This window comes from Lichenostomus cassidix, chromosome 10, assembly GCF_008360975.1.
Source record: "Lichenostomus cassidix isolate B80296 chromosome 10, HeHo_3.0, whole genome shotgun sequence".
Taxonomy (NCBI): domain Eukaryota; kingdom Metazoa; phylum Chordata; class Aves; order Passeriformes; family Meliphagidae; genus Lichenostomus; species Lichenostomus cassidix.
The window spans coordinates 16,387,820-16,402,949 of record NC_139491.1 but is presented as its reverse complement, the minus strand read 5'-3'; the positions used below and the strand labels follow the sequence as shown (position 1 = coordinate 16,402,949).

Genomic DNA, 15,130 nt, shown 5'->3' with positions numbered 1-15,130 from the left:
ATGTATTACATCATTCAGGTGTGATTTGGGATTAATAACTGAGCAGGAATCACAGTCATTAGTATGACAAACAGCATTATTTCAACCTCAGGCACAAGGTAACGTGCAGAAATGGTAATTCAATTTACCAATATCGAGCCAAGTGCAAGCTTTTCACGTAGCTACGTTGCTTTTCACGTAGCTATGGAGCACAAAACACTCAAAGGATGTGTAAAAAGCAAGTCAAAAACTCTTTGAAGGACTTCTGTGTAGATAATCTGATACATCTGGAGAAGGTGAGATACCCTCTTACCCCATCTTGACAAAATTTGTCTATGCTCCAATAAGACGAGAGGTGTGAAAGAGTTGTGTAGCTGTGCTCAGAGAAGATGCAGCAACTCCCTCAACAGGTTAATGCAACTCAGGCCAATGGCCTGTCCTCATTTGGCAAGCAAGACACTTCTCCCACATCCTATTCCAACCCTGAGCTATGGAGGATGTCCTTCAGCAAAAGATACTTGTGCTCGTACTGCTTCCATGAACATCACTTTCAGGATAGGAAGTTATACTTAAAATCACTTACAGGCAAGATAAAAAAAGCATATACATATTTGTAACTTGTCAAAACATGCAAGATTGAAGAAAAGCCACATAGTAACAAGTTAAGAGTTTTAAGAGTTTTCTTTGCATTTGCAAGTTGCCTGTAAGTGAAAGCCCCAAGTAATTTAGGAGGTTCTTCTGCGGTCTATGGAACTATCCACTTTTATCCTGAGTTGTTTCTCTCTGAAACCAGAGGTTTTGACAAAGGGTTTCTGTTCTTTGACTGGGCAATTCTTATAACAAGGCTTGTCACCTTTACTGTGTTCTCCACAGTAAAAGAACACTCTTGTTACACCACCGTGTACAGAGAATAAAGAGGTCTAAAAACTGCAGACCTCCTCAGGTTCTGCCGTAGCCGCAGCCATTCGGCCCTGGAGAGCCAAATGCCCATAGTCATTGGTCATTTGCGATGCAAGTCCTCCCAGCTCCTCCGGGTTAGTAACCGACTTAGTCATCTGAAAAAAGAACACAGGCAGAAAAAAAGAAAATTGACAGGCATGAGAATAACTTGTTAATACACCCCAGATTAGAAGCACACTCATCTGCTTGGCCACGCTGATAAAATGGGGTAATCCGCTTGCCATGGAAGGGACCTGTCCTCCAGCAAGAATTCCAGAGGAAACTCAAGCAAGCATGCTTTATTAGAGTCATGGTAACCAGGCAGTCACTGAACACATGGAGGAATCAAAGAGCAGCAGTTAGAGCCAGTATTTCACTCTTTGACACAGTGGGGCCATTGGCCACATACAGTTATTCAGACTGGGAAGGGAAGTGGGGTTTGTGTGTCACAGACACCTTCTTTTGTCAAAGATGAGCTAACCCCCATCAATCTCAGCTGAGAGGTGGGAGCATGGCAATGGAAAAAATCTGAGCACCAATGCAAAACACATCTCAGATGAGGGAACAGGACGGAGAAGAAATAGGCAGGATGACACAGAATGTCTCAGTAGAATGTCAGTATAAATAACTCAATCTCTCTTTAGAAAATTCCCACCTTTTAACAGAGATAGTTCTTCTGCCTCAAATTAATGTAAGTAAAAGCAATGGAAGTCCATCCCTGGGACAAAACTAGTTTTAGGAAAATTTCCACTGTTGTAGATAACAGAATCACAGACCTGTCTTGACTGCAATTGACTTTGTGAAAAATTCTGTCTGTAGCAGTTATGAACAGTCCCCTCAGCTCTCTCAATAACAAATGAGCAACCACAGTACTGTTCCAAGGGAAAACACATTATGCATTACTGTGAAACGTAAGTCAAGAAAAATCTCAGTTCAACAGGTATCGCTTTTTTCTTTTGTTAAACCCAGGTGAGTTACAGAAATGGAAGAAAAGGACAATGTGGGATGTTGATCTACATTCATTCATTAAGCATTACAGGGCTCTGAAAACACTGATATTATTTCACAGGCTACATGAAACAGTAAGTGTGAAAGGGTATCCTGAAATTGATAAACAAAGGTAGCATTTCAGCCCAGTTAAACGGGCTGATGAAGAAGCATGTAGTTTTCCCTTTATTTCTCCTCAGAAATGAGCCAAATAAAGAGCTTTTGTGCAGAAGAGCCACAACACAATCCAGCACTCCTCCCGCAGAGCACCCCTCTATGATCATACCACCAAGATGCAAGAGTTAAATTGACAAATACATCACTCCTTTTGCTCTATTACCCTTAAACAGATAAAGTTATTGAAAATTTGACGATCAAGAATGTCACAACACTGTGCAAATAATTCCACATTTCTTATACACACAGTGTTTGCACCCCGTTAAGGTAATTTCTTACCATTTCCTGTGCTGTTACAGCAATGGCTTTAGAATATTTCACCACAGTGGTCTGATAATCAACAAATGTTCCTTTTGGATCTGGAGGTGTACCTTCATCCAGCTGCAAGAAACAGGGAAAAACACAGCATTAACAAGTCACAATAAACAGCATACTTGACAGGCAATAGTAAAATTGTATTATATATTCAATTCTATGATCTCCTCTCTCTCAAGATACACAAGGGAAAAGGGTGCACCAGGATGTACAGAGAAGCTCAGCAGATACTTGAACCCAGGTTATGAGCATGGAAGATGCAGAAAATGTACAGTGCAAAGTCTTTGAGTGTGAGGTTTGCTTCTCAGAAAAGGTCAAACAACCTGCTCTTCTCAGCTAATATAGAAAGGAAGGTGCAACAGTTACAAACCAAAATGTTCATGCCAGAAGATAATCTAACATTTCTTTATGTGCTAAAGTTTTCAATCCTTAAGTCAGGATAAAGAAAGCCAAATATCTGGACTGAACTCATGTACACTTTACAACTATACATCTTCAGTAGAATGCACTACAAAGCATAGCAGAACATTTCAGACTTTGACATCATCTTCTCTGAAAGTAACTTTCTTCAAGGTTGGCCTGCTGTTCATTTAACAGACTACCATGAAAGATAAGGAAAAAGAAGGAAGCCAAAATAAGAGGTCACTTCACCTGCAATGACAGTTAAATGCCAGAATATTACTGAACAAAAATATTTTGTAGGAATTCTACTGACAGGTACTGTGTAGGTTTTAAATGTGGGCACCATGGCCCACATCAGTTTTATTTCACAATATGCAAAATCAAATAATCTTTAGATTTCCTGTGACAATGTCATGACTGACGACTACCAAAGTGAATCAGCACCAGTTCCTCCAAAGCCCTGCAATGTGCATCAGCTTTCAAGCATCAAGTGAGAAAGAGGTCAATTTCTATGCTCACCTTGGTCATTGCCTCTGCAATCGAGTCTACCATACCTCCAACCATGCCAACTTCACTTGCAGCTTCATTTAGGGTGACCATGATGTCATCCACAGCCTCCTTCATCAGTTGTGCAGCCTCGGTGATGGCATCGTGAGTATGAGATGCCTGGAGGACACAGAATGAGAAAACTGAGATAGTCAGAGGATGTTCTCTCTGCAAATCTGTGCAGATCAGAAGCATAAGAAATTAAAACAGTAACAGCACTGAAAATAACACTTCTGGGCAAAGATGACAAGTAAAACACTGCAGCCAAGAGGACAGAACAAAGCTTGTTGACTCCTACAAGGAGTCATGGCACACAACACTTACAGGTGTTTTTAAATGCCCTCTAAAGTTGGCAGCTCTTTGTAAAGTGCAAATTGCACCTGAGTTATGAACAGTTGTACACTGCTGCTCTTTCCCAGCAAGGGTCCCCATCCCATCAGGCCATGCACCAGACAGGCCCTGGCTTTTAGCCTTTTGCTTTCTATATGAGAGCCTAGATAGCTGCTGTCATACTCTGACTTTGTGTCCCCAGACAGGATGCTGTGAGGAGACTGGAATCCTGTTTCCGAGAAATGTTTCCACTCTCAGACAGGAAACATCAGGAGAGCTGGCACTGGCACTTTCACTGCAAACATATCCCTTGAGCACCCAGAAGGTACATGCTGGTTTTTCTGCCATACCTGCCTTCCTCTCTCACCCTTAATGCCACACAACCACCTTACCTTGGGGTTTCCTCCTCCTTCTTTGGCAGCATACAGCATCTGTAAGGCAGATTCTGCTAGAGTCTTGCTCTGGTCCAACACTGTCATCTGTTGCTGATGATTCAGTGTCTTGGATGCCACACCAACTGCAGCTAAAACCAGGGGTTCGAAGTAACTTGCCAGCTGTGTCACCTAAGGAAGCCAGAACAACCCCAGAAAGCCATTAACCACATTTCTCAGGTGAAACAGAGAAAGCACATCCCCTGTTCACCATGGGGATGTGGGTTAGCTCAAGGAGCACACTGTGCTTCTGCACTGTACAGCACTGGGTTTGGATCAGGTGCCCAGGGATTGTGTCTCCCCTCACTGTCCAACTCTTTTACAAAGCTACACATCTCCTCCCTTAAAAGCACATTGTCCCTTGAGGTCTTATGAAACTGCTCAAGACTGTCACAGGAGGCATATGCTATTCAAGAGCATCCCTGAAAAGCATCTCCTCAATGCAAGGGAGGAACCTCTCAATCTTTGTCACCTCCACAGTTTTTACTCTGAAGAATGTATCACAGGATGAGAACTTAATATGTGAGAAACTACTAAATCTTGCAATAACCATGCTAAATATGCATTTGGTATGTGCATTATAACATTTGCTTTTTTTGGACAGACATCTGATAAGCAATAGTTTGACTGTCCTTACACCCCATATAACAGAGGGACACACTTAAAAAAAGCCCCTCACCAAAAACCTCAAGGAAAACCTTTCCTCTGGCCTTAAATGTTCACAGGTTTATTTGGTCTTGGGTCTGAGTATTTGAAAATTCCAAATCTTTTTTCCTTACAAATGCTTTCTTCTGCTCTCCTATAATAGGAGAAACTGCTATGAAATTGAGGTCTTCCCTAACATTCAGCTATCTGAGATTTCAAACACCTTTGTCATGGCAGGACAGTACCTTGTGCCCCAGCTGAGCTGCCTCTCCCCGAGCTGCTGTGGCTATGGGATCAATGAGGTGGCCAATTTCCTGTACAACTGACGTCAGCTGCTCCTGCAGAGCCTAAGAGAAAGAAAAATTGTCAGTTGCTATCACACTGTTCTCTTATCATGTTGTGCCACACTTGACAAGCACCCTCAGAGCAGGCAACACACTCAAAGCTGCTCAAGTGACCAACTATGGTAGGACGCAGAAAGCCACACTGCTGGTTTTCATCACATACTGCCTCATTTCCTCTCCCTTAGTTTCTTCCAACAACAGCAACCCTGAGATGGGCCTGCTCCCCTTTAGGGTTATATGACAAGTCTGGGGAGAGAGTGCTGACAGTAGCAAACTCAGGGCTAGGTGTCTTTTCTCACTGCAATGTGACCAAGGTCCCCCTGACACCTCCCAAACTATCCTTGCCCTGACAAAGATTTAGTATCACTGCACCAATCAGAAAACTGTCAGGAGCACTGATTTAAGTGTGAAGAAACATTCTTCAAAGCAGAAAATATAACACAAACCCAAAAAAGTCTGCAGACTTTGAAACTAGTGGGAGAAATCCACTGGCAAAGGAAAAATGTCACATCTCTGAGGGACAGAGATGAGGAGTGACCTCCTGAATACCATCTGCAGGACAAAAGTAAACTTATTAAAAGCATGTTAATGGCCTAGTCAAGATATAAATACTGGCTTTTAATTCAGAGGCACTTGATATCTTGGCAGCCATCAGGATTAAGGTCACCCTCATGAAAGGCAAGAGTATTTTTGCCCTTTGTTACATTCCTGAACTGCTTTATAAAGAACTGCCATTTTTGGTAACATTTATTTCAGTTCAACTAGATAACTTGATCATTTCAATAAAAATGAATTATGACATATTTCCTGCAGTAACTTCTTTTGCACAGCTTCATGTGGTCTGACATGTTTCTAGTATGTAGTGTTACAGCCCAAAGAAACCAATTCAATAAACACAAAAACTCCATCAAGAAGCAACACTATGAAAAGACAAAATACCAAGTTGAGAATCTCATCATGAGCTGCTGGGGGAGGAGATGGGGAAGAGGGCAGAGAAAGAAGCTTTCTTAAAATGAACATATCAACATCAACTTCAGATTTCACTTATTAAAGGACAAAAGAGGCATTAATAAAAAGGACATCAACATTGATGTCACTAGACTTAGTAACAGATTAGCTTCAGAAACTAATCTATTATGAATCTTCAGAAACTAATCCTGGCTTCCACATGGCAAAGCACCACAAAAACTCTATCAGTCTGTCATATCAATATAACAAGTCAGAGTAATAAGTGGGTGGCAGTAAAAAATAACTACTTTCACCCCTACTATTCCCTAGTGATTCTGGGATCTTTGGAGAAGTGATACACTTTGGGCAGCATATGACTTTGCCTAGAAAGACCCCAGTTAGGACACTCATCCCTTCCCCGGCAGTGGATCATACTGTGATTGAGCAGCAGGGTGGTGAGGCTGTCCAGCAGTCCCCTGTGCCTGTGCTCTCTCCCTCACCTCCACAGAGATGTCATCCCTGGTGGCCAGGCTCTGGCTGACAGCAGCGAGCGAGGCCTGCTCAATGTCCCTGATGCATCTGTTGATGCCATCGATGGAAAAATCACATTCCCGCTGCCCTGGGGCCTTGTCCCTGCAACACAGAGACAAGAAACTGAGCATGCTGGCAAGGAGCAGGGTCTCGCCTGAATGCACACAGGCTCACTTAAAAAAAAAAAAAAAAAAAAAAAAAAAAAAGTAATATTAACTACAGTTTTCATTTTCTACAGCATCATCCATTACATTTAGAGTAAATTGGAGGTGGAACCAGAGAAGAACAGAATACAGACACGGAACAGCCCTGTGCTGCAGGGTGCTGCAGTCATCAGTTCTGATTAAACACCCAGTGTAACTGGGGTGATACTGCACAGCACAGAATAGTTTCCATCAGTGAAAAATAACGCAGTGCTAATGGCCATATGGCACTTTTCTTTATGAACAGTTGCTCAATTACTACAAAAGACATACCTGATAGAGGTAATAAGGCTCTTGATAGAATCTGAGACTGTATGGGAATGCCCTGCTAGTACAGACCATGTCGGAGGGTCTTTGGGATTGATAGCCAGAGAACGGGCAGTTTTGATCAATAAAGATGAGCTCTCCAACATTGTCTTAGCAGAAACCAGAATTGGCTCCTGTGCTCGTGATCCCTGTGGTCAGGGAGACACAAGAACAGAAAGAACATTTAAATTATTATTCGAGTTCATCCACACTTTGTGCTACTAAAAGTATATTTAATTAACAGCATTAAAAAGGAAATATAATTTCCTCCTTTATACTATTATATTCACAGATAGTCAAGACAGAAATAGAACTAAAATAATCAGTCCAGCAGCTTTCTCTAAAACATACTTAAGAAAAATGTCTCAAGTTAAGAAAGGCATCTTCCAGCTGAGAAACAGGAGAAAACAATGACACTTGTCTGGTCATAGACTACAGAAATATCATTGAAAACATACTTTATTTGCCAGAAATATACTTAATTTGTCTTCTCCAACAGATGTGCCCTTTCCCCAGTCAGACTACTAATTCCAAGTGATAACTGATGACTCTTAACTGGGTCATCATCTGTGTATCTGTTTTATTGCCAATAATGTGGTAAACCCAGGTACCACAGACCTGGAGGACATGCTTAGATTTCAGTTACAGCCCCACACCTGTAAGAGTGCAACAGCTACTGCATCATCTGATATTGCCATCTGGATCAGAGCCTGACAAAAGCAGGAAGCAGCCCTTGGAGGGTCAGTAACAATACGTGACCTCTACTTCAAAGCTTTTGTGAAGCTTGAGGGGTTTGCTTTTTTGCTGTGGGAAAAAACCCAAACCCAATGAATCCTTTATTAGTCTCTTCAAGTTCTACTCTGCTGTAGTGACACAGTTTGAGGATGGAGAACTTGTGGGCAAAAAGGTAAAAACCCAGTAACACCCCTTTGATTCTTTTCAGAACTAATTAGGTTCCATTTGTTAAAGCTGCTCTTGAGGGGAAAAATATAAAAGGGGATATTTATTATAGTATTGCATGGAACAATCCATCTACTTAAACACTCAAGTCACCTGTGCTGTATGGCTTTGCTAACAGCAGACTTGCAGTGCTTACTGCAGCCAAACTGTGCATTCTACTGGTGAAAAAGTAAAGGTCAGAGGTTAAACAAAAGACAGCACAATGCCCTGTGAACACCCAGAAACCCAAGGAAACACTTTGGGGTGTTTGCACTCTCTTCCAACATGTGATTAATTCAACATTTTCAACTTTTGGAGGATGGGAATGCAGCATCCTGTCTTACCTCAGTGCTGATCTGTGCTGGGATGCTGACAAATTCTGGATTTGAAGCAAATGCTGTCAGATTTTCCACAGCCTCTATTAAAGGTGCAGTGGCAATTCTGCACTTGTTGCGGTTCTCCTCAGAGAAATCTCCATCCAGCGCCTGGAAACAAAATCATGATTGAGTTCTCTCTGAATGGCTTTCTTAGCAAAATTGAAGGAAGATTATTTCATCCTTCCTAGTTATAAACTGCTGTGTGTTTATGATATTTGAAAGCTCATCTACAAACAAGGCTTATGTAAAGAATGTAATCTTTTAGGTGTGTATTTCTTTCCTTAGCTGGTAACTAACCCTAAACTTTAAACTGCTGCCGGTTTTCTGTCATTGGGCTCCAATGCCTCTCTCAAGTTGTGTCCCAGGACCTCACATTCTCAAGGGTGGAAGGGGCTAACTTCCACCTTTTTGTGGTTTGTGAAGGTGGTTGTTTCCTACTGATTTGGCAAGTTTTAATTAATTCTGTTTTAAGCAACCCAGTAATATATTGCTCTCATTTTCACACAAGTCAACTGATCTCTTTCATAATCTCATAGCAAATATTTCAGATAATGAAATGAGATTACATCAGCTATTGGCTTCCAGAAGCATTTACAATTGTGAATCCTCCATGACTTCAAAAGTATTACTTCTGCTTGCATGGAAAAAAACTACCCCCTGCCAAAGTGCTGGCAGGCATCTGGAAAATAAAACGTTACTATTAACAGGAGAATATTCACAACATAAATGGCTTCTGTTTGTTTCCCATTATTATTTATATCCTTTTTTTCTCCTGTAGATAAGGTAAAGCTGTCAGAAATAACTCCAAAAATCTCCAGATATTGTGGAACTTAACACCATAAAAAACCTTCACATTCTGTTGTTGGCAGATTATTCTTACAGTGCAAACTCATTAAATATATCAATCCTGAGGGGTCTCATACTGGAAGGGTCAAATGCCTAATATTAAAACTGCCCAATTTTTTTCATCTCGACTTCAGCAGTTGTACCATTGAACGCATTTTCCAATTCAGATCTTCAAAAAAGTAATTAGTGATTTTTTAAACCATGCATATGGTTTACCATAAGAAGGTAAAAAGATATTTCTAACTGTTCTTACTCTGTCTCAACAGGGGAGAAAAAAACAAACAAGAAAACCCCCTAAAATCTGAAAGGAAGAAGGAAGCACAATGGAGCAGCATTTGTACCTTGATAGTTTTAACCAGGTTAGCAGTGCTGTTTGCAACTTCCTTGGCAGACTGCACAAAGTGTCTCTTGGCAACGGGATTTGCTGTTTTTGACGAAGCAATGCGACAAGCGTTGCACAGAGCAGATGTGTGTTTGGCCACGATTGTGGCAGCTGATAAGACCTGTAAAAACCAGGACAGAACAGGCAGAATGTCAGAGGGGTGGGACAGCAACTACCCTGCAGCTGTAATGGTCAAAGCCAGGCAAGAGTCAAACCAAAACCCCTTTGATTGGACAGGAAGAAAGCAGAGTCCCATGTCCTAACAAGGAGGGTCTCCCTGCAATCCTCTGCACTCACCTGCGAGGGGCTGCTTGCTGGATCCACCAGGTTCTGGCAAGCCATCTGGATCGCTTGGTTGGCACGAGCAAATTGAATTGGGTCAACAAGGCCCTGCTGACCAGCCTGGCTGTTTGGATCAGAGATACCGACCAGGTAAGCAGCCTAGAAATGGAGAGAAGAAAACAATCCTAAGAAATGATGCTAAATCTGTCTTGGATCTCTGGTAAGTTGACCATATGTCATAACACATGGTGGTCAGAGAATATTCAGAAATCATATTGTGAAATACAATTACCATTTGTTTTTAGCAACACATGTCCAGAATCCAATGAAACCAAGAAAACATATATTTATACTAGAGAAATTTAATTAGTTGAAACAAAACTGCCCACTGTTTAGACAGCTGCTATCCCTGAAAACATTACCTGTCACTTACTTAGCCAATTGAGAGAGCTTTAATGGTCACATTTATTGGCAGATTATTTATTGTATTAGCCACGATTGGAGGTGGTGGGGGTTTTTGTAAAGACCAGAAAAGCAATGCAGCAAAGGCACTTCTGCTGAGTGCAGGAGCCATCAGGCCTGCAGCTGCTGTCTCACTGCAGCTCAGGGTGTCTGATGGCCAAGCTCACCTCCTCTCTCTGTTATAAGCTTCATGCCTCTCAACGACAACTTGTCTGAACTGTCACAAGCATGTATGAAGATTTCTTATATTCATTACAGGTACAATTATCTGGCACCTCAATATGCCAGTAAGGCAACTCAGAGTTAGAGGTGGAGGAGATTTAGTCCATACCAAGGCATTAAATATTTGGGGAAATCAAGAAGAGGTTTTCAGATGCAGAGCATGATCCCCCACAGCCAAATCTCAACCAAGGTGACTATCAGCTCTCTATAGTTCACTCAGTTATCAGGTCAGTGAAACCACAGAGACCAGACCCTAATTTGTTGTAGAAGCTTAAGAATTTTGGTTGTTCCAAAAGTATCTGAACAGCTGAAACAGGTTTCTTAGTTCGAATGTCTGAAATGCATAGTGCTCCTTATGAACTTTTACAAACTAGAACTTGATTCATTAATTTTAACTGTGGCTGCTTTTTTGTACACTTCTCTATGACATAATAGTTCTGAGCTTGAGCTGCAAACATGAATTCCATACACTGCACCTTTGCTTCATCCTCATCAAAGCTTCCCTCTGGATGTCATTTCCCTTCCTTATAAAATATGCATATTATTGCACTCTGCCCCGTCTGCAGTGTGTGCAGTTTCTGTGGATCTACACAGAACACACCACGTAGTACAAAGTCATCATTTCTTGACCACAGGGAAGTGAATTTCAGATTTACAAACTCACAACATGAGCTTGTGAAAAAATAAAAACATAATTGCTTTACAGCTTTCAGTAGCTTACCTGAGCTGCTGCCTCTGTGAGGCCACAAAGAGCCTTGGATGCAACTCCAACACATTCTCCGAAGACTAGAAGATCCCCAGTTTTTGCATTCTGGGAAATGCCTGCCATTGACTCTCCAAGAACCTCAGAAATTAAAAAAACAAAGTTATCCTCCAAATATACATCCCTACCACTTAGAGGCAAATGATTGCTGGCCTGAAACCAATTCTAGGCCACAAACCTCCTGGACTTGGCTTCCAGAATTTTTACCTAAAGACTTGACTGAACTGGGCACGTTCCTGTGTGTGGTGTGCAGGGTCAGACATGCACACTGACACTGGACTGACACGGAACACAGGCACTACTGCAGCTCAAGTGACTACAAGAGTACAGAACCAACTCTCATTGACATTGTTGTCATCCATTAGCCATCACAGCTAGCCTGGCACTGGGTGCATTTCATAGACTGCAGAACATGACAACCAGTCCTGCAGATGCTGTTGGCACATCCAGGATCATCTTTGTCCCCAAACTCACTGAAGCTCAGTGGAAATGAAACTGCACCTAGACTGCTGGAACCAGCCGAGTGTCTGAATGCACATGAGTTCCCACACTTTGTCCCACTGAATTCAGTTCATTTGGCTGAACTCTGACTGCAGTATAGCATTAGATCACACACACCCCCATTAGGTACTTTCTTTTTCTTTTAGAGAAGGAGGAAACAGAATTCCAACACATCAAATAATAAGGACACCAAAAGCCAGCTTCAAAGAAAGATGTACAACAAGGTTCAATTAAAAAAAAACTGAAGAGGTCTCACAGGTTTCCTGCTGTGCTGGGGTGTCTGGACTGCTCAGACATTTGGCAGAGCTATTCTGCACAGAATGATACAATGGGATGTCATTGCCAAGCCTCCTGTTCATGCTTTGGGCCCTTCTAACATAGCTGCAGTCAAAATACAGCAGCCCAAAGTATGACACACTGTCTAGTGCACAAGAGAGGAAGGGAGAGAGGAGAAGCTTTAAGAGCATTGTGTACTAGTCACTTCATTAAAAATTTCTTACTGAGGCAATACACCTCCTAAGAGACCAAAACCTGAAATTACCTAAAAGAGACCTATCTCAGGCAGAGTCAATCAAGCAGTGCAGCAGATATTTTAGCTATAAACACTGACTGCATCTCTAACATTCAATATGCATGTGGAAACTTCTGAAAATCCAAACACACTTGATAATTGGCACAGAGGTGGGAAAAAGAAATTACCTTTGAGTTTTCCATTACACCCTCAATACAATCAAAATATGAGAGATCGCTCACAGGTTCATTTGGGTTATCCAGCATTCCCTTAACTGTCTGAAACAACAAAAGAAACTCTTGATTATTGACAGAGTCTGAAACACTGAGCTGATAAGAACACAGACCATCACACCTATCCTGCTTATCCCAGTGTAACGTTACACCTTTGTCTCCAGCAGGCACCCAAAACTCCACACTCCCTGAGGGTGTGCCATGCAGGAAACCCCACCCGACAGGAACTGAGCTGTGGGAACTCCACCTTTGTGCACCACCAATCTGTTGGAAGTCCAGGCTACTGTGGTTTATGTCGTGTTTGTGACGAGTGATTTATGGTCAGAGATGCTTGAGGCAATCTTGAGATTGAGATGAGATTGCCTCATGCAATCTTGAGATTGCATGAGGCAATCTGGTTTTCTGTCAGGTGTCAACAGTGCAACGCATATTTTCAGTTCTATTTTAAATTTCATAAGCAAATTTAAAAGAGTGGTAAGAAAAACAACTGCCATTTGTTGAGCACTGTCTGGAAACACAAAGGGTTACCAAACTGAGTGCACGTCTACCACACTGTCAACAGATTCCCCCAACACAGAAAACTACATATAGTTGGGTTTAATTTCTTTTTCTGAGACGATTCTGAGTATTGGAAATACCAATGTGCCAATCAGTCACCCATTCATTCAGAAGAATGAATACAATTAGATAACAAAACTTGTAAAAAGCTGCAAAATGCAGGAAACAAATTCTTTTATTCATAAAAATATCTGTAGTACACCTATTGTCAAGTTTGGAGGAACACTATTTTACTGCCAAATATCAGGCAGAAAAGACATTTAATCCTTCTGATGAAAGTGAAATCAATTAAGTAGAGAAAGATACTGGCAGTTATATCTGACATTTGCTTTCCACCTAAAGGAAATCTAGGCATGATTTTAAACTTGGACTTCTTTTGTGACACAACTCCTGACATTAAGATACACCTACAGTATTTTTAACAGCTCAGTTACTGCTTTGTAAGAGCCTTACAGCAATTAAAAAAGAGAAAAAGGTGATGTGAAGACATGGTGTCTAGAAGGTAATTTCCAGTTGCCTCTTCTGTCTGTCAGTTCTCACAGACATTGCAGCAACTCTTCATGTTGTCCTCTATTAAATAACTTGAAAAGCAAACAAGGTTCCTACAGCACTTGCAGTTCTACAGAGACAGAGCTCTCAGAATAAAAGCAAATAGAATAGCAAAATACAAGCCAGCACAGACTTGCCACTAACACATTGGTAATTACTGCAACACCTGTGTTACTTTATTCAGCTGCAATTCTGGGTCAGTTTAGCTACCTCATTGGAGGTTGTACAATAAGGTCCTCTCTAAACACAGTTTTCCAGAGTCTCCAAAGAAGACCAGAGAGCACATTGATAGTCTATCAAATCCATTCTGAGACACTCTCTCTACAGAAACAATGATTTTTAGTAGTTAAGAAGCCCTGGGAAGACTAGCAATAGTGGTTGATGAGTTGGGGAGATGAAGATAAGAGGCAAAACTTTAATCATTGTAAGGAAAAATCAAAAGTTAAGACTTCTAGAATTTCCTAAGTTCCTCCAGTCACCTTGATGTGAATCTCCAGTCTGATTCCAGGACTGTGTGCTTTTGCCTTGGTTTCTGTTTTTCCAGAAATGAATCTAATTCCATACACCCAGGCTTTTCTCTCCAGCTCTCCCTCTCTGGGAAGTTCAAGATGCTACAGATCTTCCTTCTGCCCTTGCTGGCCCTGCTCACAATGCATGCCAGCACATGCAATTCTGTGCTATTGGCACAGAACCCTCCGCAAGGGCTTTTAAAGGCTATTCTGCCCAACATTTCTCCTCCAAGCTCTCAGTTTTCCCTGGCTCATTAGCTGGAAATTCTCACCTTTCACATCCCTGCTGTTTCACAGATCTCTCCCAATTAATTTTTCAGGAAGTCCTGAGAAATAGCACTTCACTCTCCCTGCTTGCTCCATTTCATTACAGCCCAATTTCCTGGTTCCTACTTCTATTTTTGGACTTGCTGTCACTCCCTTTGACCAAGGAGAGAACACTTAAGAAGCTAAGAATTCAGAAGGACAAAGCAGCTCCTAGGAGAACTCCTACAACATTTTGGGATGATAACCATGGACTTGCATATTAAGAAAACTCACAATATCCTGAAATGCACTGCAATGACCTTTGTATCCTTTTGATGCTAGTGGCTAGAAGTAAAAAGCTTAACGGTATTTTAATGCTCTTGACACAGGCCAATCACCCCTTGATGTTTTGACCTTGACAGTAAACAACAAACATCTAGTTTAAATGAAAAGATGTTATTTCCTACTACTGTAAGTGGCCCTGTCTGTGATCAGTGGAATCTTAGAATTAAGTCTTTCAACTGACCTGCCATTTAGCCAGCCAAACATTTCACTCAAGATGAAGAACATACCTTGCCAGAGCCTGTTTTGACACACACATCATATCAGTTTGACAGAGAAGGCAGAAACAAGGCGTTAAACATCTCCACTGAGAAATGTCAAGGTA

General features: G+C 41.5%; 1 protein-coding gene across 6 annotated transcripts in view; it reads right to left on the bottom strand.

Moving 5' to 3' along the window:
- Window positions 1-15,130, bottom strand: part of TLN2 (talin 2) — a 143,097-nt gene that overhangs the window by 29,408 nt on the left and 98,559 nt on the right. For 5 of the 6 annotated variants that reach the window (XM_085070862.1, XM_085070861.1, XM_085070860.1 and 2 more), the window contains 12 exons: window positions 12,557-12,646; window positions 11,315-11,437; window positions 9,925-10,068; window positions 9,587-9,748; window positions 8,367-8,507; window positions 7,051-7,232; window positions 6,544-6,676; window positions 4,997-5,098; window positions 4,068-4,238; window positions 3,319-3,465; window positions 2,362-2,463; window positions 915-1,034 (listed from right to left, as the gene is read on the bottom strand). In XM_085070862.1, coding sequence (XP_084926988.1) covers window positions 915-1,034; window positions 2,362-2,463; window positions 3,319-3,465; window positions 4,068-4,238; window positions 4,997-5,098; window positions 6,544-6,676; window positions 7,051-7,232; window positions 8,367-8,507; window positions 9,587-9,748; window positions 9,925-10,068; window positions 11,315-11,437; window positions 12,557-12,646 — 1,617 coding nt within the window. The remainder of the gene's footprint in view (window positions 1-914; window positions 1,035-2,361; window positions 2,464-3,318; window positions 3,466-4,067; window positions 4,239-4,996; window positions 5,099-6,543; window positions 6,677-7,050; window positions 7,233-8,366; window positions 8,508-9,586; window positions 9,749-9,924; window positions 10,069-11,314; window positions 11,438-12,556; window positions 12,647-15,130) is intronic. The other variant, XM_085070864.1, reaches the window with a different exon arrangement.